Raw genomic sequence first — 23,477 nt, 5'->3', positions numbered from 1 at the left:
AAATGAAAATGAGGCACTGAATAAGAGAACAGGATTTTAAAGTAATTGAACAAATAAAAGGTTTATCTCAATACATGATTGTATTGAATGTTTGGGGAAGATGTCACTTTACAACCCTTTACGTATGTTACTTAGCTTTCATTATTTAGCTACCACTGAACCACAAGTCACACATGAGTTTCCAAACTGGCAAATGGATTGAAAAAGCCAAACACTATTAAGATCAATTTAAATGTATTACTGTTTGAATTCTTATTTTATTACATTGTTTCACAATCAAAATTTCATTCAAAGCATAACAGAATGCAAAAGTTAAAATGAATGACCTCTCCTTCTTTTCAGGTCATCACTTATCTAATATTTCCCTCTTCTCTTACTTTTCTGTACTCAGCATCATGTCTACATCCTCCCCTCACTGTCAGACTGTCACCTGCTCTGGGGCCTGTGTGTGTGCTGCCAGTGCCATCGACAGCCTACGGAGTGCCCCCTGGTGCTGGGGGAACTCTTCACACACGTGGTGCAGGATGGTGCTGACGGTGTGCACGCGCTCCATCTGGCTCTGCAGAGCAGCTCCAACAGATTCACTGGTGGACAAGGCCTGGTAGCTACCTTCACACACCCCCTGCAGCTTCTTGGTCCGGTTCTGTAGAGCCACAAGGTGGGCTAGGTTCTAGAGGGAGGGATGAGGAATGAATGTGGTGTTTTATGTTGTCATTTGTTTACGGCACTGAACACAGAAGGTGGAAAAACAAAGAGCGGTTATTTCTGGTATTTTGCTGTGCAGGAGTGGTTTCCATGAGTGGAAACTATGACGAAACTACAGCCATGTCTACATGGCACAGAAACATTGTCACCACACCTTCAACAGAGCTGTAAACAGTTACTGGCAGAGGACTGAGGGTGCGTATTTCAGTTCTGGAGTAGACTTGATTGACACATGCCAATTGTTCATTAGTTAAAAGTTAAAAGGGTGGAGCTGTGTTAGATTTCAGTGAATGGTCAGTCACATTCACATCATACTGTAGGTACAAGCCAGTATAATACACAAATACAGAATGGCAGTATATTTACTCAGTAGCATGTGTGAACAGTATGTGCTCCTCACCCTGTCTTTGGCGTCCTGGAGATTTATGAAGTCAGGGTCAAGGACGTAGCTGGTGCCGCAGAGCTCTATCAACTGCTGTTTCTGCTGTGCAAGCCTGTCACTCAGACTCACCTGGCTCTTCTGTAGCTCCCTGATCACCTGCTCACAATCTAGAACATGCTGAGGACATACATACAGTACTGCTTATGAGATAATTGTGCAACAAGCTTCAAGTACATTTGCACATTTGTGGAAAATACACATCTCCTACCTTGTGTGTGTCCTGGATCTTGCGCTGCAGGCCTTGTGCGATGCGGTTCAGCTCTCCCTTTGTAGTCTGCCTGTGAGAACTGTGGATCATGGCCTCCCTGCGCAGGACGATGGTCTCCCTCCTCTCCACTGTTGCCTCACTCTCTCTCAGCAGACGCTCCTGCTGCTTCAGCAGCTGGCTAAGTCGTACCTGCACAGGCACACACGCAAACAAACTCAAACATATAAATAAAAGTATGGAAATTCTGATCAGGCTATGACTGCTTATTGATTGTACCTTTTAAAAGGATTTTAGAGGCCATGCCATTTTATTTTTGCTCACTCTAAATGCTTGCTTCACTCAAAACACATACTATGGTGACATGGTGTGTATCCGTTGCATCTTTCCTTATCACTCCAACAAGAGGAAACTGACTTGGATTTGCAGATTAGCCTTTAAAAATAACCCTGTACTCTGTAAATGCAAAAATGTTGCACACAAAGCATTTGCGGTGAAGGTGTGATGTCAGTATTTATCATACTTCTGATTCTTGGTGATTTTCACTACGGCACAAATACTTGCAATGTTTTTATGAACAAAGTAAGCTGAACTGCTGGATCGTGATGATAGGAGTTTAGAGACAAACTAGTGATTTCAGGGGTATAATTCTGTAATCACAAAGTCCTCCTAAAATGTTACTGCCTGTACACACAAGTATGCACATACAAAGGCAAACAGATGGATGAATCATCAGAGCACTGTTTATTGTCTCGTGTATATCACGTTGTGTGTGATGTGTTCACCTCCATTCTGTGTATCTCAGCTTTCATCATCTGGATGTCTCCCTGGCTCACTTCTGAGTCCACAGCTGAACGAGTCTCTTTTACAAGCTGGGTCTTCTTTTCCCATAGCATAATCTGCCGCCTGTTGGCCACACGCACTGTCAATAATTCAATGATTTCATTCCAATAGATAGGTATTATTTCTTAGAAAACATGCGCTGATCGGCTTATTTAAATATCTCAAATACCCTGGATGTTACTGTTTTCTAAGCATACCATGCATTAATAGGAAACATGATTATGTGACTGACTCAGCCTCCAGCAGACTGTTGAGGAGTCTCTCTTTCTCTTCCTGGGTCTTCTCATGTTTCATCTGCATCTCAATAGATTCCCGCTCCGCCTCCTGAACACATTATATCAACATTTGATAACCATTTACTATGAAAACTGCAGACAAGACCAAAATTCTAATGGAATGAAACAGCCATGCCATGCCTTCAGTCTGTGAAGGAAGTCTGTTTCCATCAGTGCGTTCTGATGCGCCAATGCGAGGCTGAGTTCTTTGTTCTTGCTCAGCAGCGTGTTGAGCTTCAGCAGGTCTTCTCTCAGCATCTTTGCATTCTTTTGCAGTTCCCTCTCATCACGGTGCTCTACTTCGATCTGACCTGGTGGTGTTGGAGTAGGTTTAATGGAAGGTTATAGCAGATATGGAGGTTTTTACTGTAGTATTATCATACTATGAGATGTCAGACTGTTAAATACTTTGTCAGACAGGCTGTTTGATCACTAGAAGCCTACTTATACCTGACTGACAACTGACTGGATTGGATTTGTGTACATGTGTGTGTGCATGTGTGTGTACTTTTAACTAGATTACATACTCTCCAACCGTATTTTCTTCTGCTGCATGCTTGTGTACTCGGTCTGCAGTTTGAGCATTTCCTTGCTGTTATCTTCTATCTCCTGGGTCAGTCGTACTAGAGCCTCCTGCTGTTTCATCCAGAGCTGTTGGTTACCCTTGATATTCGCTGCCAGGTCCTCATTTTGAGCCATTAATATGTCAGTCTTGATTTGTAGAGGACTCAGGTCCTCATGCTGGGAATAGAGCCACACAAATGCAGAATTTAGTTTTTAAATACGATTGTAAAGATAGTTTCTAAAGGTTTCAAATAACTCTAATAATTCTATTCCACACGAACAACAGACAATCAAGGATTACTCCTCACCCCAGTGCTGGATGCAATTTGATAGATCTTTTTGTTATAGGTGGTGATGGTGGTCTGCTTCTGTGTGATGAGTCTAACAAAGGACTCAATTTTGGCCTGTTTGAATGTCACTAGGTTGTTATGCTTTGCGATCTCCTCATCAAGGGTTTCCTGAGTGACAGCCAGGCTCTCCAGATGTTGGTGAACCTTGGCACTCTCCAGTCCCATTGCCATTATATCATGCTCCTGCTGCCACAACTGGTAGATCTAAAGGAGAGGGAAAGAAAATGAGCAAAGACAAAGACAAAAATGTAATATCTTTTAGGCAGCGTTATACTTAAATGTATTCTTTGTGCTGTAATGTTCTATCTTCTTGTTCACGTTATACTTCATGTATTTTTTGCTTTCTCTTTACAGCTTAATTTCAGCTGTTTTCCATGGTAACAGAAAGGTGTGCTAAAGGGCGCTCCTCTGATTTTTACACATAAAGTTCAGTTAACTCATATGAATGGTAAGTGGTCTGTATTTGTACAGCTCCTTTCTCGTCATTTCAACTAGTCAAAGCACTTTTACATCACATCCTTCATCACATCCACTTTTACATTCACCCATTCACGCAGCATGCATTCAGGAGGAATGTAAGTTGGAGGAGACTATTCTTTCACACACATTCACACACTGAAGCTGCTTCAGCAGCAAGTTGGGGTTCAGTGTCTTGCCCAAGGACACTTCGACATCCTGACTCATAGCTGGGATTGAACCACGACCTTCCGATTGAGGGACGACCCCCTGAAGTGCTCCACAGCCTGTGAAACAGGTGTAAAATGTATTGTGGCTCTGGACGGAGCTTTCCAAAGTTTGAAAAACTAACCCTGGTGATGTCATCAGGGTTATCTTGGCTTGCCCCACAATGATGGAGCAACAAACTGAAGGTGTGAAGTTGAAAAGGAGTGGGTATTTAAGAGGCAGTGAGGTCTAATGAAAGACATTGCTGAATTACTTACTGAGAAAGTGCAGATCCATCTTTTCTGGAGTTTGACCCATACTAGGGCATACAAGTCACGATATAGATCTCAGTGCCTGCAGCTTCAGGTTGGCCCATGCTTTTTAGCTTTTTTATTTTCAGTTCTCCAACTTTATGAATGTGCATTAATAACTTGCAAAGTTAACTGAGACAAGCCCAGAGTGAAAAAGAAGGTATACTGTGTATACTAAATAATATGATGACAATATGATGACTTATTTATATATGGAGGGACTCTGAGGAAAGCAACATTGATGGACAGGTGTGAACCTGCACCTTCTGACTGATGATTTCTAAATACCATCTTTACCTTCTCCTTACCTTCTCCCTCTTAAGTGTGGCTATCTTGTCGGTGAGCTGTTGGGAGTACTTGGCAGCCTTGTTGTGAGTGAGCTTCTGCTGCATGTGGGCCATGATCTTGTCCTCCAGCTCCAGACGCACAGCACTCTCTGTCTCCAGCTGCTTCCTCTGGTCGTTCACTTCAGCCTGGTGAGTGCTGGTTTCCTTGAACAATAGAGGAAAAGAATTGGTGAATGGAGTGGTTATAGAGGGAAAGAGACGGTACAAAGGCATTGTGAGCTGTCAATACAGAAGCCAACCTTAGAGAGACGGGCAAGGCTGCACTCCGTCTCCCTCAGAGTGCGGAGGCAGGTGCTGTAGTGGGACTGCAGGGCCTCTTGCTGGGCCTGCTTCTGGCTGATCAGCTTTTTGAAGGTGGCACTGTCCATCTGGGACCAGTTCAACTGCATAGTTAGTGTCTCATTTTGTTCCTGCTCCTCTGTCGTAGATTTCTTGTAGCCTTCAATCTCTCTGTCCAGCAAGATCACCTGGTGTTCGATGGTGCTGAGGTTCACAAGAAGAGCAGTCAAGAATAATAGATGCATGCTTTGATATGTGTTACCATTCTATTTAAATCTCAGGTTATTATTGTGCATTCTACAAATATTGTGTTGACTTTTCTACATATTTTCTAGACTGGGGGAGACTGGGGTTTGTTGTCACACTTTTTACTCTCATGTGCGTTGCTTATCATCAGCACATCTTGCAAAAGTCATTCATTAGAGGGAGGCTTTAGGGTGCTGGTCCTTAACTGGATATCCCCTTCATTCTTACAATTTCTTCCACATTGTGACCCCACAGAATTGGTTGTCTCTATAGTTATCAATGGGGTTTCAATAAAGGAAAATGGATTTTTAACAACCATAAATCAGTGTCATGATTATTTGTTTGAATTATTCATGATGAATGTAACATCTAAAGGGTGTCACACTGTGACAACCATCCCCCAGAGCAGAGTGGCAACCTGATGAATCAGTGCCTTCTAGTTTGACTGTAATAAGCACGGTGACAATCAACCTGTGAGACCCCCTATCGAACATGTGCATGTGTGCATATGTTGAAATACGTGGACACCTGAATACCATTTTATCATATAGACTTTCATTTCTCTTAGTCTGAAATGAGAATATCAACAATCCATCACTGCATAGAGACACTGTCTCCAAGATGCTGTTGATGAAGCATGCCTCCAAAACATACATGGCATGCTGTTACCAGGGGTTAAAGTGGGCCAGAATGTTCAGCCTGGTTGCAGAGTTTAGACTTGAACTTAGAGGAGAATAAAAAAGTACCAACAGATTTGCTGAAGCACAGTACTCTGCTGCCTTACTCCAAAAGATTTGACTGGAAACACTGGAATCTGTGTTACAGATCAGTCATTTACTGTTAGATCCTGTTGCCCTGACAGGATAATTACCAATGAACCAAGTTAATGGTCATTTCCTGTGAAGGATTAATAAAGGAACTATTCTAATGAAGTTACAGCTGCATGCATAAAAGTGCTCATTCTTCTAATGAAGTAAAAACATGGTTTGATCCCAAATCTGAGGCCAAAAAAGTTATTGCCAAACATACTGACAAACGGACTGGCTCACCCAGAGTGATCAGAGCTGGAGCAGCACATTAGGGCCATTGTTGGAGAGACACCACTCTCGTTTGTGCCTTCATAATTGATGTGAATTGAAGTGTAAGTGTACAGTTTATTTATTTTAAAAGAACATAATACTTTGTAAAATGATATGGTAATTATTAAAAATGTTATAAATGACAAAATATTATCTTCAGTGAAATCCTACAACATTATAAAACTGTAGAACTGCAGAAAACTCAGTAGCCACTTATTTTGCACACACATGATCTTGAGTGTACCAGAAAATTCTTCTGAAGAACAGTTGGTGAATGAACATTCGGATTTAAAGTTAACATTTAAAGTGGATCAGTTAATATTCAGCCTTTCCTTGCCCTCACTCTCACCGCATGGCCTCCTGCATCGCACCGAAGGCCTCATCCCGTCTCCTCATGCCCACCAGGCTGCTGCTCCACTGCTGCAGGAGCTGTTTACGCGCCATCACCAGAGACTCCATTTCCATCTCAGCCTGCGCACAGACCCAAACACAAGTGAATATGTGGCAGGACTGAATTGAAATGTATTGTGTATTAGAGGCTTACATTTGGTTCAACAAATGATAAATGTGCTTTTTTAAAAAGAAAAAAAAAAAGAATCAATGCATGGGGACAATTGTGTTAAATTTAGTAGTGTGAGACTGATCGGCTTGCTTTGATCTAAGCAAGTCAATTCTGCCAAACAATCTTCCATCATTTAGCTGACCGTTTTGGTTTTTGAGTCAGTGAAAATGGTCTGTCTCAGGAGGTGAGCTAAAACAAGAGTGAATATTGGATATTTGCTGTGTGGCCAGAATACAACTCTGAATGAATGTTAATGTTGCTCCATATTGATAGGATATGTAAATTCACGACTTTTTGCTAACTTGTTAGCCATAACAGCTGTCTATGTTTTTTTTCCTGTCAGTGAATTGTAAACGGTGATAGAATTAATATTATGTATATCATATAAAGTATAATATCTATTCATATTATATTATTATTATACATAATAATAGCTGCACTCATTTATACAGGGTTCCTACACCTTTTCCAAAGTTAGATTCAAGTACTTTTCCAGCATTCTTAAGCTTTTCCAGCACCTTATGGCTGTGGTGAATTACATAAACTATCACACTATTTACCTAAAAACTCTTAAGTCAGATAGCAATTAAGTATATTAATGCAATTCAAATATAAAGCAGTTGTAAGCGCTTTACTCAGTAAAGTACGAACCCTGTTTGTAGTACTTCTTTGGCAACTAAAGAAACCTTCAGCTTGCAGGTAACTACCGTCTTCCGCTGTGTTATAGTTACCTCAGAGAGAGCCTCTTTTGCTGCCTGTGTCTCTGCTGCTTGAGCACTGGCCTGGGCCTCATACATGGCTACCTGCTGCGTCAGCCTCTCCATGTCCTTTGTTAGCCGCTCCACATACAGATCCTGACAACATAGTATCATTTTCAATCATTAACAGTAAATGAATCAATGATAATGCAGTATACAGACACAACAACTGTCAAGATCTGATGGTTTTAATGTGCTCCACTTCGGCCTGTCCACCTGCTTCAGTTTCTGATCTTCAGCCTGAATCTTGTCAGTGTCTGCTTTGCGTCTGGCGTTCTTCATGATTTTCACATTAGAGTGCACTTCTTCACTGACTCCTTGTGTGAATACGAGATGCAGCATCAGGTTGTCTATCTCTGCTTGGAGCTGTGACACTGTGGAGAAGATATACAGGAATAAACAGTAACACAGTGTTTACTGTGTAATGATTACTGTGTACTAAGTTGAAACATGGAAATTGGGTTTCGATTTCAGGTTTCAATGTTCGTCTAACAGACAGTTAAATCTATCTTTAAACTGTATACTTGTATGTATACATATATATAAAACTAGAACTGTTGAACTTAATTTTCTTTTTTGCCATCTTTTATGGAACAGTCTGCTGGGCCAGCATCGTCACATCCAGGGACAGGAAGAGACTGGACAGACTGGTGAGGAGGGCCAGCTCTGTCCTAGGATGCCTGCTGGATTCAGTGGAGGTGGTGGGAGACAGGAGGATGATGGCTAAGCTGTCCTGCCTGCTGGACAACACATCCCGCCCCCTCCAGGACACTCTGTTAGCACTAGGCAGCTCCTTCAGCGACCGGCTGCTCCACCCACGGTGTGTGAAGGAAAGGTACCACAGATCCTTCCTGCCTGCTGCTGTTAGACTGTACAATCACAACTGTTCATTCAACTGGACTCATGTACAACATGTTATCCTCATTCAAGTCTGTGCAGTACTGTTTTTCTGACTGGTGCAATCATTCATCACTTCATCCATTCTACTACAGTGCAATCTCTTTGTTATATTTGTATATACTGCGTAGCTTTTTTATTCTACTTATATTATATTCTACTTATATTGCTCAATATAATATCTGATGCTGCTCATGTGGGAATTCTTGAATCCTTAATTTTGAATTCCTGAATCGTTGGGTCTCTCTAATTAAAGAGTTTGGTCTAGACCTGCTCTTTATGTAAAGAGTCTTGAGATAACACTGTTGTGAATTGGCGCTATATAAATAAAGATTGATTGATTGATTGATATATAGGCACCTGTTGTTTAACTTATCTTTGCACTGTTGTTCTTGTTCTTTGCCGCTGCAAATGTGCAAATTTCCCCAATGTGGGACGAATAAAGGTTTATCTTCTCTTATCTTATCTTAAATACTGAATCTGTTAGATTAAATTTTTAACCTGAAATCGAAACCCAATTTAATTTAAGATACGGTTTAAGGAAGCTTTGTATTGCAATTTGAACTGAAGTAAAAATGTAATTCTATTGCATCAAAGACCCATGTGTTTCAATCAACAGGGCTTCTGCACAGAATATATTGCACAGACAAATTTGTGTTGCTGACTAATTCAGATGAATTTTCAGAAATGACACAACTAAGCCACACTTTACCAATATTTTGGAATATGAGAATCATCATGGATCAATGATGTTAGAGTTGTTGATTAGAGTTTAAAGTAAATGGTGCAACACAGTTAGAATGTGTCATGTAAAAATATAATCCTGGATCAGCACAGGTCGGTCCCACCATTGGCTTTGGCTTTGCTGTCCTGGCTGGTAATAATGGAGTACTGGCTCTTCATGGCCTCCAGCTGATTCTGTGCCTGCCGATGTTTGGCTTCAGCCTGTTCCTTGGTATGATGACGGTCCTCCAGCCTTGTCTGTAGTCTGGCTAGCTGCTCCTGAACACCGAACATCTCAATACCGTGCTCCACTATGTGGTTGTCATCTGTCTTCTCCATTGCCAGCTGGGGTGGTGGGAGAGAGTGTTTGACTGAGTTTGATTTCCTTTTGTCATGCACACTTTGTCTCAAGTATTTTGTTTCAGTTATAGAATTCTCATTTTATATCTCATTTATATATACACTGTTGCCCATAAAGTTGGAATCAAATGTTTTTTACCTCTTCTCATGAAATGATTGTGACAGTGTGATTTATTCTTGATAAATAAAGTGTAGATCTTCTCAACTTTATTGATCAAACTCTTCCAAACATATCACAGTGAAACTTAAACCACAATGAACCTTTGCAAACTGTGTATTCAGGCTTTAACAAAATTGGGGGTATTGAACAATTATTCCAACTTTATGGGCAACAGTGTGTGTGTGTGTGTGTGTATGTGTATATATATATATATATATATATATATATATATACACACACATATATATATATATATACACACACACACACACATATATATACACATATATATGTGTGTATATATATATATATATATATATATATATATACACACACACACACACACACACACACACTGTTGATGTTCTGTACAGGTCAACAGCACCATCTTCTGGACATATTGAGATCCTATAAATTAGGGATGTTTGACCTGTATGTTCTTAGTTTAGGTTAGTTTCTGCATATGTGAATCTGTTTAAGTACTAATAGAGCAGAAATAGGAAAAAAAAGACAACAAAAAGAAACAGAAACAAATATTTGTTGTACCTTCTCCTTCAGTCCCAGGTTGACCCTCTCCAGCTGCTTGCTGAGTTGGCGGCACAAAGCAGCTTGCTGCCTTCTCACAAGGGGCTGCCAACAGACCAAACATGGCACCAATGATAACCATGACTAGAAAAAAATTATCTCTGCGCAGCATTAATATGGCCTCTGGAGGGCTGTGCTGATATTTGGGCACATTTTACAGTTTTATCAATGCACCTAACACACTAATACACGAGACACACAGATGAGACACTGATACCATTATTCTCTTTGAGGAGCAGTAAGACAAAATCCATTCATTTAATTAACACTGATATTATAAACACTGAAGGAGAAGCTACAGACATGTTCAGAGTCGAGAATAATGAACTCATCCTCCTCCTCTGGTGGTGGCTCCTGATCTTCCATGTCTTCTGATGTGTGAAGGTTTGAGAGATGAGGTATCAGTGGCGCCTGAGCAACGTTTTCTTGCACTAAAACACAGAAAATACTTTGACAATACTTTCCAAATTAGTTTCCCTCAGGAAAATGTACTGAACTCTACTGTTACGCTGTCACACTGGAGTCACACCCAGCTAACATTGGGCGAGAGGCAGGGTACACCTTGGACTAGGTGCTGGTCAATCACAGGGCTGACACACAGAGACAGAGACAGGCCATTCACGCTCACACTCACACCCGAGAGCAATTTAGAATCACTAATTAACCTGCATGTCTTTGGACTGTGAGAGCCCACGCAAGCATGGGGAGAACATGCATTCTCCACACAGAAAGGCCCCCCCACGCTCAAACCACAAACCAGCTGGAACCTTCTGACTGTGAGGCAACAGTGCTAACTGTATTTTTTTCTAAACTGTAAATGTCAAACAGGGTTACTGTGTGACTGACCAGGGGAGTAGTCATCAGCACCACTGTGCTCAGGCTGAGGGGTCATCAGGTCATCAGGTGGCTCTGGTCCTGGCTGATCCTGGGAACCACACAGGGACACACACACACAGACACAATCTGTTAAGGACCTCACACTGGTTGTGATTTAGACACTTTGTTGTATTACAATAATGACACTGTATATGATAATATAACAGACTTGAACTCCTTGTTAACTTATATCATGTGAAGGAAACATAAACAGCATCTGGACAACAGATGAAGCGTGTCTCCATAAGGGAGATGATAAAGGAGTGAAAAGAGAAAAGTGCCACACTACAGCAGGGACGTAGCTTCACTCATGTCATACCTCTGCTGCTCCGTCACCTCCATCCTGCAGCAGGCTGTCTTTCTCTTCTTGGCCGGACCTTCCCTCCTCCCCTCCTCCCCCGCCTCCCTCACCCCCAGCCCTCTGCATTTCACCTGTGGTGACAAACCTGGTATGAAAAGAATTATTGTACGTTAGCTAACTTTGTAAAGACAGAGCTAGCTGTTAGCCCCTAACCAGGGTTAGTTAGCGTTAGCTAAAGCTAGTTAGTTAGAGTCGAAGTATAGTGAACAGCTAGACTACGGCATCAAAAAAAGAAATACAGCGAATGTCTGAATCAAATATTAATAATAATTCCCTTTAATTCTGACAAGACTAAAGCCAGCTAAAACTATAAAGTATACAGGTCATTACTCACCGCTGTGGGGCTGACAAACCAGTCTGACGTTGCTAGGCAACAGTACACTTCCGCTGGTGCAGACCGGATGTGTGTGAGCGCTCATTTCTCATAATAAAACCATCAACTGTAGTTATTATCATGAACAGACAGGACCACCTCCACTAACTTTACTGTAATGATTATTATTACCTTTATTTTGTTAACACACAATACAAGAATACATACATGAAATCCATGGAAACTTACTAATACAAACATTTTACCAGAACAAATTGTAGGCCTATTTATTATCTAGGGACAGACATCACCCAGATCCCCAACATGATGTTTAAAGGTGGAAGTCTAAAATAAAGGGTGTGTGGCCTTGGCCAGTTACGAATGTTGGACCACAAACTTACACCTATGGACAGTGGGACAATCAAATGCAACTCATCTTCCTCTCACTCATTACAGAAGCTACATGATTAAAAGTGTTCAATGTTAAACATGTTCAGTTGTTTTTAGTAGCAGTAATTTTGTATGATATCTTCAAGATTCTGGATTAAAAATCTAAGTTTTTGTAGATTGTTAACATGTTGTTAAAATATCAAATTCACCTTCCGAAGGAACAGGTTGCATGTAAAAGAACAGTGAGGCCTGTAGAATGAAATTAAAAATGATTTTATTTATCTTTGTCTTGCTTAGCAGGACAAAAGAGAAAACCAGTTAGCTGGGATGGCTGAAAGCAACTGATTGAAATAGAAAACATTGCCTACGACTACACATACAGAACATTGATAATATGAAAGGAAATCCCCCTTTTGTTTGCAATCATTTGGCCACATCTTAACCCTCACAACTGAATCTCCTGTGTGCTGGACTCAGGAGGACAGAGGTGAAAGGCAGAGTTGTACACAGTCAATGGTGGAAGTAACTACTGTAATCATCATCATAATTAACCACTCAGGGACTCCTCTGCTGCCTAATGAATACTTTCATTTTCAACATGCAGTAGGTTACTAGAAAAATCTTGGTCAATCAAGGACAAATGAATACAAAGCAGTTAAGATTTTGGTCTTCAATTCTGAATAAAAAATTGAGGCAAAACAAAAAGGCTTTCATTGACAGATTTATTTTGCTCTATAAATAAGGCAGATACATATAATCACTTAATTTGGCCTTTAAATTACACAAAATTTTGAAAAATTCATTAATAATACACAGATACAAATCATGGCATACCTTCATTTATTTGCAAAAATCTTACGTCATTCGGTTTATTCCAAAGTAGACAAAAAAAAACGACCATAACCCACCTCATGTAGACATTCAAAAACAAATACTTAAGTAACAAAGGCATAAAGGGAAAGTCAATCATACAGAAAAACATCCTTTTTGTGGTATAGTGCTTCAGAATTCCGAGAGAAAAAAATGAAAACAAGCTAAGAACTCCTGTAAACAATGTTAATGCAGGTATTGTAGTGCATTTGTAAATACGACCTCACAATGCTGTATCAATACAGGATGTGTACCTTGGAGGTAAGACAGATCGGGCACTATAGGCCTAATCAAAGGACTGTGATTAAGATTAGAAATGTGACATGTTAAAAAGGTGTTTTCACAAAGGGAACCTGGAGATAAGGCTGCACACTCTTGGCAAATGATGCTCTCCAGTAAAGAACGTACCTTAAAGTCATCCAGTTATTGTACATACAGTATGGAGTCTTTTTAAAGCACTGTCACATATCAAAGTCGGTTATTTAAATTCACCTCCAACAATATTGTCATCAACACTAACACCTTTAAGTACAGATGATGTGTAATTAAATACACCACCTGCTACTCCAGAAAAATAAAACATGAATGACACATTTGGAAAAAGGATATGCCAGATGACATAGTGTCTATCATCAGAAAACGAAAAGAAAACTTTCACTTTTATTTGTGCAATAACTTGCAGACCACAGTCAAAGGGTGACTGGTTAAAAACTGTTGTTATACAATAACAGTAGGAACCAAAACTATCCATACATACATTCAACAGATGTGTTAGAGGCCTCGTACTTCTACATAGACTTTTATGTTTATACAAGATCATACTACAGCCTACGTAGCATTTCTATCATTGCACTTATTGTGTTTGTGTATTTGTCATTAGTGTGGAATGACACTTTCTAGATTATGTGTGTTTGCTCTTAAGCATTATTTCCATATTCACATGGATAAGGGCATCATTGGCATAAAAAAAAAAAGAGGTCTTGGCAAATGAAGGGAGGTGTTCAGGGTGTGGTCACAGCACATATGAATACTGTTAACTGTTAACACCTGATCATTAACTAATGACATAAAGCCACTTAAAGGTTTCCATGTGTCATATAGTAAATAAACTTCATCATCAAGTATCTGGGCTGTTTTCAACCTGCTTACACTTCTCCACAGTGGAAACAACAACTGTCCATCACACACACTAATCACTCACTATGAAACAGCTCTCATTTCAACACACTATCACAATGTAAATCTGCACTTACTGTGTTTCTCTAACAAAGGGGGCTAAAGTCTCGCTCTCTAGCTACAGCAGAAGCTTGTCATCTGCATGCTGTAAGGTATCTGGTGAATGCTTTCATTTCAGTGTGTTCATAGGACATCATGTACTTATATATCCCCGTATGCTACTCAGTTCCGAGCCAAACACAACTCTCTTTACTCAGTCCCTACTCAATAGGTGCTTACTGTTCTATACATCCTTCAAAGACAAATCCCCTTTCCTCTGGCAAGATAAATACGACTGAACAGAGCAGCAAGCAACAGTTTGTCTTTAGTGTTACCTTGGTTGACACTTTGTTCTTCCTGTAAGATTCGTATGGTCTCCTCTATGATAAGTGAGAAAGCCGCTCCCTACGGGAATGTGTTTGTACTACAGTAGTGTCTAACCCATTGACTTTGGCTCCAGTTCTCATTTTGAGACTTGATAAGCTTGAGGAAATACTGTAAACAGTCTTCATGGCTGGCTAGTGCCATCTTTCTCCATCTGGGAAGGCTCTGGGTCCCCTGCAGAGTCAACTAAGGGCCCGCTGGCTGTGCGTGGGTCCAAAGCAGAATGCATGATAGTCAGCCATACATCGTCCATGTTTGGCATTACAAAGATTTTCTAAAAGAGAAGAGCCAATGACAGTTTTTAGTATTCTTGACACATGTAAAGTCTTGGAGTTGGACTACAAACGGTAAGCACATTATAGGTTATAAGATTGTTCTAGGATTGTATGAATATCGTCTTACATCTTTGGAATTCTGCCTGTTTGTCATATTGCTGAATATCCATCCTTTGAATGTCTGATAGCTTCAGCTACAGCTACATGTCAGATCAAATGCATTTCATTTCAATGGAACTGCAGCAGTTCAACTTTTGAACTTGGTAAACTGATGTGACCAGGCTCTGTCTCCCTGAATTGCAGTAATTCAAAACCTAGTGTTTATCAATACCTGGAATTCCTGGTCCAGTTTTTTTTCTATCCAGTCTGTAACATGAGCCAGAGTGACTTCTCTTTCTCCCAGCTTAGGTCGTGCCTTCAGTTCCAGGTGAGGTGGTGTCCTAAAGCCATACCTGCAACAGGAAAGGTAAAAACAATGAATGATTTACATACTAATAGTGTTAGAGTTAAATAAGGAGAAAAATAAGAGAGAGGAAGTTAGGGAATAATATGAAAAGCATTGATATGAACAGATGTAGCTGTGTTTTCCATTAGTGGGAAAGTGTTTTCTCTGAATTATTTGTCACGCCGGCAGACAAGGGAGGGAATTCTCTTTGGACAGCATTCCACAAATAATGCAGGAAAAAAAATACACGTACCATATCCTGTCAGTGGGCGGAGGGGGGATGTTGACAGCCAGCGTTCCTTGGAGTTCCTGCACCTCCACTGTGAGCAGAAGGGGTGTGTTAGACACTTCCTCCATCTTTTTCTTGATGAACTCTGTTTCTGTGGCCTTCTGGAAGTATTTGGACTTGGTGATCTTGTCCACAAAGCGCATAATCTTGCTGTGTTTGTGGCCTCCAACCAAACTGTATTCAATAAAAGAAGGGTTAGACTTTAAGTCACATACTATATTTTGTGCAGCTGCAGCTCCATGAAATCAAACAATACAGTTTCTTTATTTTATCCAAAAAATAGGTGGATTTTGAGGTGATGTTAATAATGAATCCCATGCTTATTATATGCTCGTTATGTCTTCTGTCTCAAATGAGACTAATTCGCAGTTGACTGTGAGGTCTGCCCTATCTGAAGCTCTGTTTCAGTCTTTATGACAAGGTCTTTTCTTCAATGTTTAATACCTACATATTTTAAAATAATAAAATAATCTTACGATAATGGAAATGGATTTAGTGAGCACAGAAAACGTGTATAAACTCATGATCACCCCTCTGCTCCAGTGGAGTCATTTGAGAGCTCTGAGGAGTCTTCTTCATCTGATGAGCCTGCACTGGATGACTCTTCGTCACTATCAGCCAAGCAGTAAGTCCGGGGCCTGTATCTGGACACACATAGTGAAAAACACATAATTAGGGTGAGCACACACATAAACACACACACACACACACACACACATCAGCATGCATGCACTCACAAATGCACACAGTTCTGCTGTGTTTCACTGTGCTTAGAGTACAGTATGAGTTCTATTGTATTGTACCAACAAAACCGTGCACAAATAAGGTAAACAAATAAAGTGTGTCTTCTGCAGTTTTACATCTGATAAAGTCAGAAGTCATCTGATGTGAAACTGAATCTAAACTTGTTAGTTCACTTCTCATTTACTGGCAACCAGTCTAACCCTGAGAAGTGCAAACTGTACACAAACACACTGTATTCTAGTGATGGCATCGGCACAGACACTGACCATATTGTGGTTTGGGTATCAGCCATCAATACAGTTTCTTCCTCAGTGTCATTACAAAACTCAGTGTTTGGGTTATTAGTTTACTCATACATTCAGTCATTGTAACATGCACAGAGCTGAGCTATTGGGATCAGAGGATTAGTGCATATGTTCTGTATTACCAATTGACATGCATTAACGTATTTGATTATCCTCCTCATTGCTGAGAATGGATTTGGGGGCCAGAAACACAAATGAAGGTACTGAACACACTGAGAAATGAGTACATCATGAGCACTGGATAGTAACATGAAATAAGAAAGCCCCAAAACTATAGACATACAAAGAGAGAATTAGAGTTGAGCAGAGGAGATTGTTGTTGAAAGTCAGGCAGCACTCACCAGTAGCAGAAATACACCCGTTTAACAGCCGCATAAAGTTAGAGTCCATAGGGCGGAGAGAGAATAGCAGAGAAAAGAAAGGAGAACATATAAAAGACAGCAAAGATCATTGAGTCATTGACAGCCAAGAAAATCTGTGGCAGACACCTGATAGACACATGTATACCTTTTAGCATCAAGGTGAGGGGAAAAGGTATCTAATGGTGCTTTTCCACTAGCACCTACTCGGCTCTACTCGACTCGATCTTTATGGTTTTCCACTAGGTGATAGTACCTGGTACCAGGTACTTTTTTAGTACCGACTCGGCCGGGGTTCCAAGCGAGCTGAGTCGAGCCGAAAATGTGACGCCAAGATTATTATTTATTATTTCTGTGAACGAGGTAAATGGCTACACGCAAACCAAACGCTCAATGTCCTTGGGTGTGTTGTGTTTGTGCCGCATACAAATTACACCACTGGAGTTTCGGGCCGCCTTGCTATGGCGACCCCACCCACGTTGAGGTGGTACGCAACTGTAATGGAAAACGACCCAAACCGAGTCGAGTCGAGTCGAGTAGTGCTAAAACTGTGTAATGGAAAAGCACCATTAGTTTTACCGCCTTACCCATCTTTGCCATATTCCCCTAAGCGGACACTCTCTCCTTCCTTTCCCAGGCGAATGAGGTTCATCTTTGTTTCCAGGGTCATCAGGAAGGAGCCATTGTAGGAAATCTCCAGGTCAAACCACAGACCTAAAAGAGACACATCAAGTGTTAGAAATGTTGAACTGAGAGAAAATCAAAGAAGTGAAACTGCAAAAGGGGAAGATTTAGTCCACTGTTATGTCACTACATCAGCACACAAGCACAGCTATGACACACTGGTGTATATAGGATAAAAAGTGCAGCTCGACAAATTATTATCTCATCTTAAATATCATTGTCTTCTTGAGTTTAATCAAGATGGCTTTGAGTTTCAAGGACAATCTCCTTGAGACAGACAGCACTTCAGGCCACATTTGTTCTCCTGCCCATAAATCTGTCCACCTTTCTCTCACTCCCTGGTTTCCCCACCTCTCAGATTCTGCCCTCCCTGTCTTGCCCTTTCTGTGACACCATTCTTTCCCCCACACATCACAGAAATGGGGACCCCAACAGATTTTATTTTCTTGAGAAGGACTTAGAAGAGAAGGACTCAGCAAAGTGAGGGGAAAGAGAGGAGAGATCACAAGGTCCTTTGAACAGAGGAGAAACAGTTGGAGGGCACGCAATGTTCCCTCCCTGCTTTCGTTTGATATCAGCAGGGGGGACTGGCTGCATTAACAGGGCTCTCCTTCACTCCCTCTATTCCTTTTACCCCTGCTCTACCAAACCTTCTGTAATCTGGATTATACAAAGTCCTCAAAAACTTCCACCAAAAGCCTGGCCTACATGGGGCAAACTATGTGCTCCCTGATTTTTGTTGCTGTTTTTTGTCACACTCACTTACATCACAAGATCACACGTACACAACCATGAACCTGGGTGTGAGTTTTCTTTACACCTCTGGGAGGCAGCAAAGGACAACACATGACACAGGAAAGACAAAAGAGGGATGGAAGCCCTTAGAGATTCCAAACCCAATCACAATGCACTTTGCTGCAAATAAGACACATGTGCATTTAGATAATATAAAAGTACATAAAGTATGTACAAATATATGGTGTAGCATTCAATGCATAGCTGCCAGATATCATATCATTTGATTTAGATAGCTTTGCTGACAACAGCATACATGGCCCCAGGTATATAAATGGAAAACGTAAGAAGCTTTGTTCAGCTAGGATCCAGAAATGAAGCACAGGAAGGCAGAAAACAGCAGGACAAACAGCACTGAGACTGCATGGCCTCTCCTCACTGCTTTGTAGGAGCCCGAACACCAGCTGGTTGTGCTAAATGATGTGATAATGCAGTGAGTCTGGTGTGCCACAGAGAGCAAGTCAGATAGAAATAAAGTGGGAGAGAAATTACAGGAGAAAACAAAATAACTTAAAGTAAAAGACAGGGCAGAGAGTTAGACAGTCTGGGAGGGTTTGACACAGCATGGAGTCAAATCAACAGCCAGGTAGTCAGACACGGGGTACAGGGTCTTGGCCAGCTGAACGTAATGGGCTTTGTTCTACCCGCCTGTCCTGGGGGCGTGGTGGATCAGGGCAGCACTTTCTTAATTGGGCGGAAAGAGTTGGTAGAGTGGGTTGTACATGCTGCAAAGAAAAGACGTCACACATGCAGGGTAACGACATGGATACATCCAAATATGGACATGACAGAAACTCACGAGCATGAAGCACAGCGCAGGCAAGAAGAGTGCATCGTCACAAACGACGTGTACGAGCACCCTGAGACAATTCTTTGTGCAGATATGCACACGTACACAGCTGGAGAGGTTCATTGATCTGTTGCACTCAGCATGCTCGTTCCAGGAAGGAGCAGAGTGAAACTAGGCAAAGGCAGAACTTGAGATGTCGAGAGGATAGAGCCACTGTAACACCAGTGGAGATTTCAAAAGGAAACTAAAGAGACAGTTTCTGCTCAAAGTTTTCTAACTACCACATCAAAGTAAAAGTATACTGATCATGGAAACACATAGCAAGGAATATTCACTTCTTCTGCTGCAGTATAAGCTGTAGAAAACACAAACAGAAACATGCACAGGGCTCAGTAGAGCTAAGTGCTTTCATTTATCTTTAGCCGAGTGAATAATAAGTCTTTTGTTTGGAGCATGTTCCTCTTTCCTGCTTCCTGCTTCCTCACTTCCAAGAAACATGTCAAAAAATGAGGCACTTTGTTGTTTTAGAACGACACTGACTGATCGGGTTCAATTCACTTGCAGTCTGTTAGGAAGACATCAAAACATTTGGCAACATACTGCAACCTTCCGAATGAAAGTGTAATTAATGCTTCAACCTATCCACTACATCAACAAACACACAAACAATGGCCAATGGAGGTGTGCTTTGCCTCAAACTGTTTGAATAAATGCTGTTGCCGTCTCAGATGGAGATGCAATCAATTCTTCTGATTATAGGGCTTATGTGAATGCTGCAGTGATACAAATTAGGTAGTGACTCATAGCACAGGAGGAAGAAGGAGTAAGGACACAAAGAGGAAGATGAAATGAAAGCGAATGGAAGAGGAAGAGAAAACTAGGAAAACAGTTGGAGACCAGCGAGATCTGTCACAGAATGTAAGGCAGAATGAGAAAAGCAATTGAAAGGGAATTGAAAGTTCAATGCTGATGCATGTCTAAATGATCACAGAAGGATTCCTCTAAAAGGCTTGCCTGATCAAAACTAGAACAGACGCAGCCAGTAAATCTATGGTCCCTTATGAAGCTCAGACCTCACATAGCTGAGCCTCAATTTACCCGATCCACAGATATCACCTATTTAAAGTGGTATTTTTGGGCCCGATTGTATACTCCGAGGCCAAGCACTCACTAACCAATCAAATCCAATTACTCCTCTTTAAACAAAGCTTCCAACTGAGAACGGTTTTCCAGGATCTATAGTACATAACATTTTTGGTGGAGGAGATTTCGTCAGATTGATCAGGCTCACATGCCTTTTGTAACACTTTCAGCGTCATGGAAACACCCTGCTGACCTCTGAGCAGTTGGTCAGGCAGTCTGGCTGCAGCTGTAGGGGAGTGAAAGGTCTGGACTTTTTTCAACTAGCTGGTGCTTACTGAATGAAGCAACTACTTTTGTTATTGGCTATTCTTTGTCTACTGCCCACTTATTGGGACTGACAAAGCACAAGTTCTTGGCTTTACCATAAATGTTTTTGTATGTATTTTTACTGAATGGATTTCCATTTCTAGTATTTTAAAAATGTTACGCAATATCGATGCTGATTTGCATGAAGATGAAACCATTACCATCATAACTATAAGAAAAGATGATGAGGCATCAAGGTCATCACACCAAAAATACATTCAAAATTTACAATATCCATTAAACCAGGCTGTTGGAGAAGGTGAGGCAAAAAGCACGTGTCCCTTTACTGCTCATTACTAAAAACCTTCTGGCAGCTCAATAAAACTTTTATAACATCTACCACATTAAATAGGCACTTGAACCAATAAGTATTATTAGATTTTCACCACCTGAACTCACATTAGAAACAGCCAGATACCTCTGAAACAAATGATGAGGAACTGGTTAAAACCACCTCCACCTTCATTTAACAACATATTAGAAATGGAAAAAATAACTTCTTGAATGTGAAATCAAGAATTGAAATATATGAAACGGTGGACCACATATAAAACGGTGGAATCTATATATATTCATATAAATATACAAATATAGAGATAGATGTATACTGTATTTGTATGTGTGTACATGTATGTACACCATCATATTAACCTACTTTATTTTATATTATCTCATTCTTTTCCTTCTTTTTATTTAACACATAAACAAAAGATGGTGACACGACCCTCACTTCTGCTGTTTTATATTCTTCTTTATTATTATCAGCATTCTAATTGGTTGTTAGCAGTATCTGATGGTTAATATTGTAAGCGCCTCAGTCTGGAGGACTGTGTTGTTTTCAGTGGAGGGCCTGGACTACTTTCAGCAGTCAGTATGTCAGGGTGATCTAGACACAGCCTCAGAACTGTGATCCAATTAGTCACAGCAAGAAGACTCGAGAAAGAATGGGAGCAGTGGCCAGTCATGAGACAAAATGTCATTTCTTTCCTCCTGTGTACACATGCAGTGGATTGCAAAAGTACCACAGTTGACATTTCACACTACCCCTTGTACTACATGAAATTATTTGGCTTTTTGGAAAGACTGAAAGTTGATTAAAAATTGAGCTTTGTCACTTCATGGGTAGTGAAACTAACTGATGGGTTGGATTGGATTCCAATTTAGGGTTGGGTACCAATCACTTTAGATGATGGCTAAATTACTTTGATACTACTGAGTACCGGTTTATATTAAATCACTACAGTCAATACAGAGTAGGCTAGAGTAAACATTTGGGAAGAAAGAGAGAGAGTGAGAGTTTCTGATTTCTCTTAACTCCAGAACATTTTCGCACTGCTGATTTATTACTAAGAATAAACAACCTTTCTTGGCAGCTAAGAATTATCCACCTGGTGCACAGGGACACATACAGTACTGTGCAAAAGTATTGGGCAGATGTGAAGAAATGCTATAAAGTAAGAATGCTTTCAAAAGATATAAAATTTAATTGCATATTTTTGTCAAATTACAAAATGTAAAGTGAGCAAACAGAAGAAAAATCTAAATCAAATCAATATTTGCTGTGACCACCCTTTGCCTTCAAAACAGCATCAATCCATCCAAGTACACTTGCATAAAGGGCAGGTGATGCCTCGGACAGATCCACCGGACCGATCCATTGGCCTCATCGACTGCTGGACTCTTTATTAGATTGTTTGTTCGCTTACACTTGTTTATTTCAGTGAACTTTGTAAAGCACTATGAGACACTCTGTTGTGATATTGGGCTATACAAATAAAATTGAATTGAATTGAATTGAATTAAAGTCTGGGATTTCGTAGGATCAGAGTCAGGTGTGTGATTAACCCATTATACCAAACAGGTGCTAATGATCATCAGTTTCATATGTAGGTTGAAACACCTACTGTCTGAAACAGAAACTGTGTAGGAGGCTTAAAACTGGGGGAGGAACAGCCAAACTCTGCTACCAAGCTGAGGCTGGTGAAGACAGTTTCATGACAAAGGTCATCATGTTCAGACTGAGCACAACAACAAGACACAAGGTGGTTCTGCTGCATCAGCAAGGTCTCACCCAGGCACACATTTCACAGCAGACTGCGGTTTCAAGATGTTCAAGCTCCTCTGAAGAAGCGCAAAGAAACGGGTAACGCTGAGGACCGCAGACGCAGCGGTTGGCCAAGGAAACTGAATGCAGCAGATGAAAGACACATTAAGCTTACTTCCCATCAAAATCAGAAGATGTCCAGCAGCCATCAGCTCAGAACCAGCAGAAACCAGTGGGACCAGGTAACCATCTACTGTCTGGAGAAGTCTGGCCAGAAGTGGTCTTCATGGAAGAATTGGGGCCAAAAACCCAAACCTCCGACATGGAAACATGGCCAAGAGACTCAACTACGCACGAAAACATAAGAACTGGGGTGCAGAGAACTGGCAGCAGGAGCTCTGGACTGATGAGTGAAAACCTAAAATATTTGGCTGTAGCAGAAGGTAGTTTGTTCGCAGAAGGGCTGGAGAGCGGTACGATAATGAGTGTCTGCAGGCAGCAATGAAGCTGGTGGAGCTTCCTTACAAGTTTGGAG

General features: G+C 40.9%; 2 protein-coding genes across 2 annotated transcripts in view; both read right to left on the bottom strand.

Moving 5' to 3' along the window:
- Nucleotides 1-337: 337 nt before the first annotated feature.
- Nucleotides 338-11,657, bottom strand: ccdc40 (coiled-coil domain 40 molecular ruler complex subunit). Its single transcript, XM_070854560.1, has 18 exons — nt 11,550-11,657; nt 11,201-11,279; nt 10,658-10,785; nt 10,316-10,399; nt 9,375-9,594; nt 7,846-8,003; nt 7,603-7,725; nt 6,659-6,780; nt 4,945-5,188; nt 4,667-4,849; nt 3,343-3,588; nt 2,998-3,211; nt 2,612-2,781; nt 2,428-2,519; nt 2,138-2,258; nt 1,356-1,544; nt 1,106-1,264; nt 338-670 (listed from the first exon to the last, which is right to left on the bottom strand). Exons 1-18 carry the CDS (start codon nt 11,655-11,657, stop codon nt 419-421), a joined length of 2,892 nt encoding a protein of 963 aa, XP_070710661.1. The 3' UTR covers nt 338-418.
- Nucleotides 11,658-12,995: 1,338 nt separating this feature from the next.
- Nucleotides 12,996-23,477, bottom strand: part of LOC139223119 (testis-expressed protein 2-like) — a 29,698-nt gene continuing 19,216 nt past the window's right edge. Inside the window, exons 8-12 of the mRNA XM_070855084.1 lie at nt 17,768-17,894; nt 16,303-16,416; nt 15,737-15,946; nt 15,370-15,490; nt 12,996-15,037 (exon numbers count right to left, since the gene is read on the bottom strand). Coding sequence (XP_070711185.1) covers nt 14,888-15,037; nt 15,370-15,490; nt 15,737-15,946; nt 16,303-16,416; nt 17,768-17,894 — 722 coding nt within the window. The 3' untranslated portion in view covers nt 12,996-14,887. The remainder of the gene's footprint in view (nt 15,038-15,369; nt 15,491-15,736; nt 15,947-16,302; nt 16,417-17,767; nt 17,895-23,477) is intronic.

This window comes from Pempheris klunzingeri, chromosome 3, assembly GCF_042242105.1.
Source record: "Pempheris klunzingeri isolate RE-2024b chromosome 3, fPemKlu1.hap1, whole genome shotgun sequence".
Lineage (NCBI taxonomy): Eukaryota > Metazoa > Chordata > Actinopteri > Acropomatiformes > Pempheridae > Pempheris > Pempheris klunzingeri.
The sequence above is the reverse complement of the archived record's forward strand: the minus strand, read 5'-3'. Positions and strand labels throughout refer to the sequence as shown.

What these genes read in the sequence shown, in the direction of transcription:
- ccdc40 (XM_070854560.1), bottom strand. Translation starts at nt 11,657, where the DNA reads ATGCAGAGGGCTGGGGGTGAGGGAGGCGGGGGAGGAGGGGAGGAGGGA. An exon ending in TGCTGATGACTACTCCCCTG is followed by an intron (nt 10,786 to 11,200) that starts GTCAGTCACACA and finishes TCTGTGTTTTAG; the next exon opens with TGCAAGAAAACGTTGCTCAG. An exon ending in AAATTGCATCCAGCACTGGG is followed by an intron (nt 3,212 to 3,342) that starts GTGAGGAGTAAT and finishes CTCTATTCCCAG; the next exon opens with CATGAGGACCTGAGTCCTCT.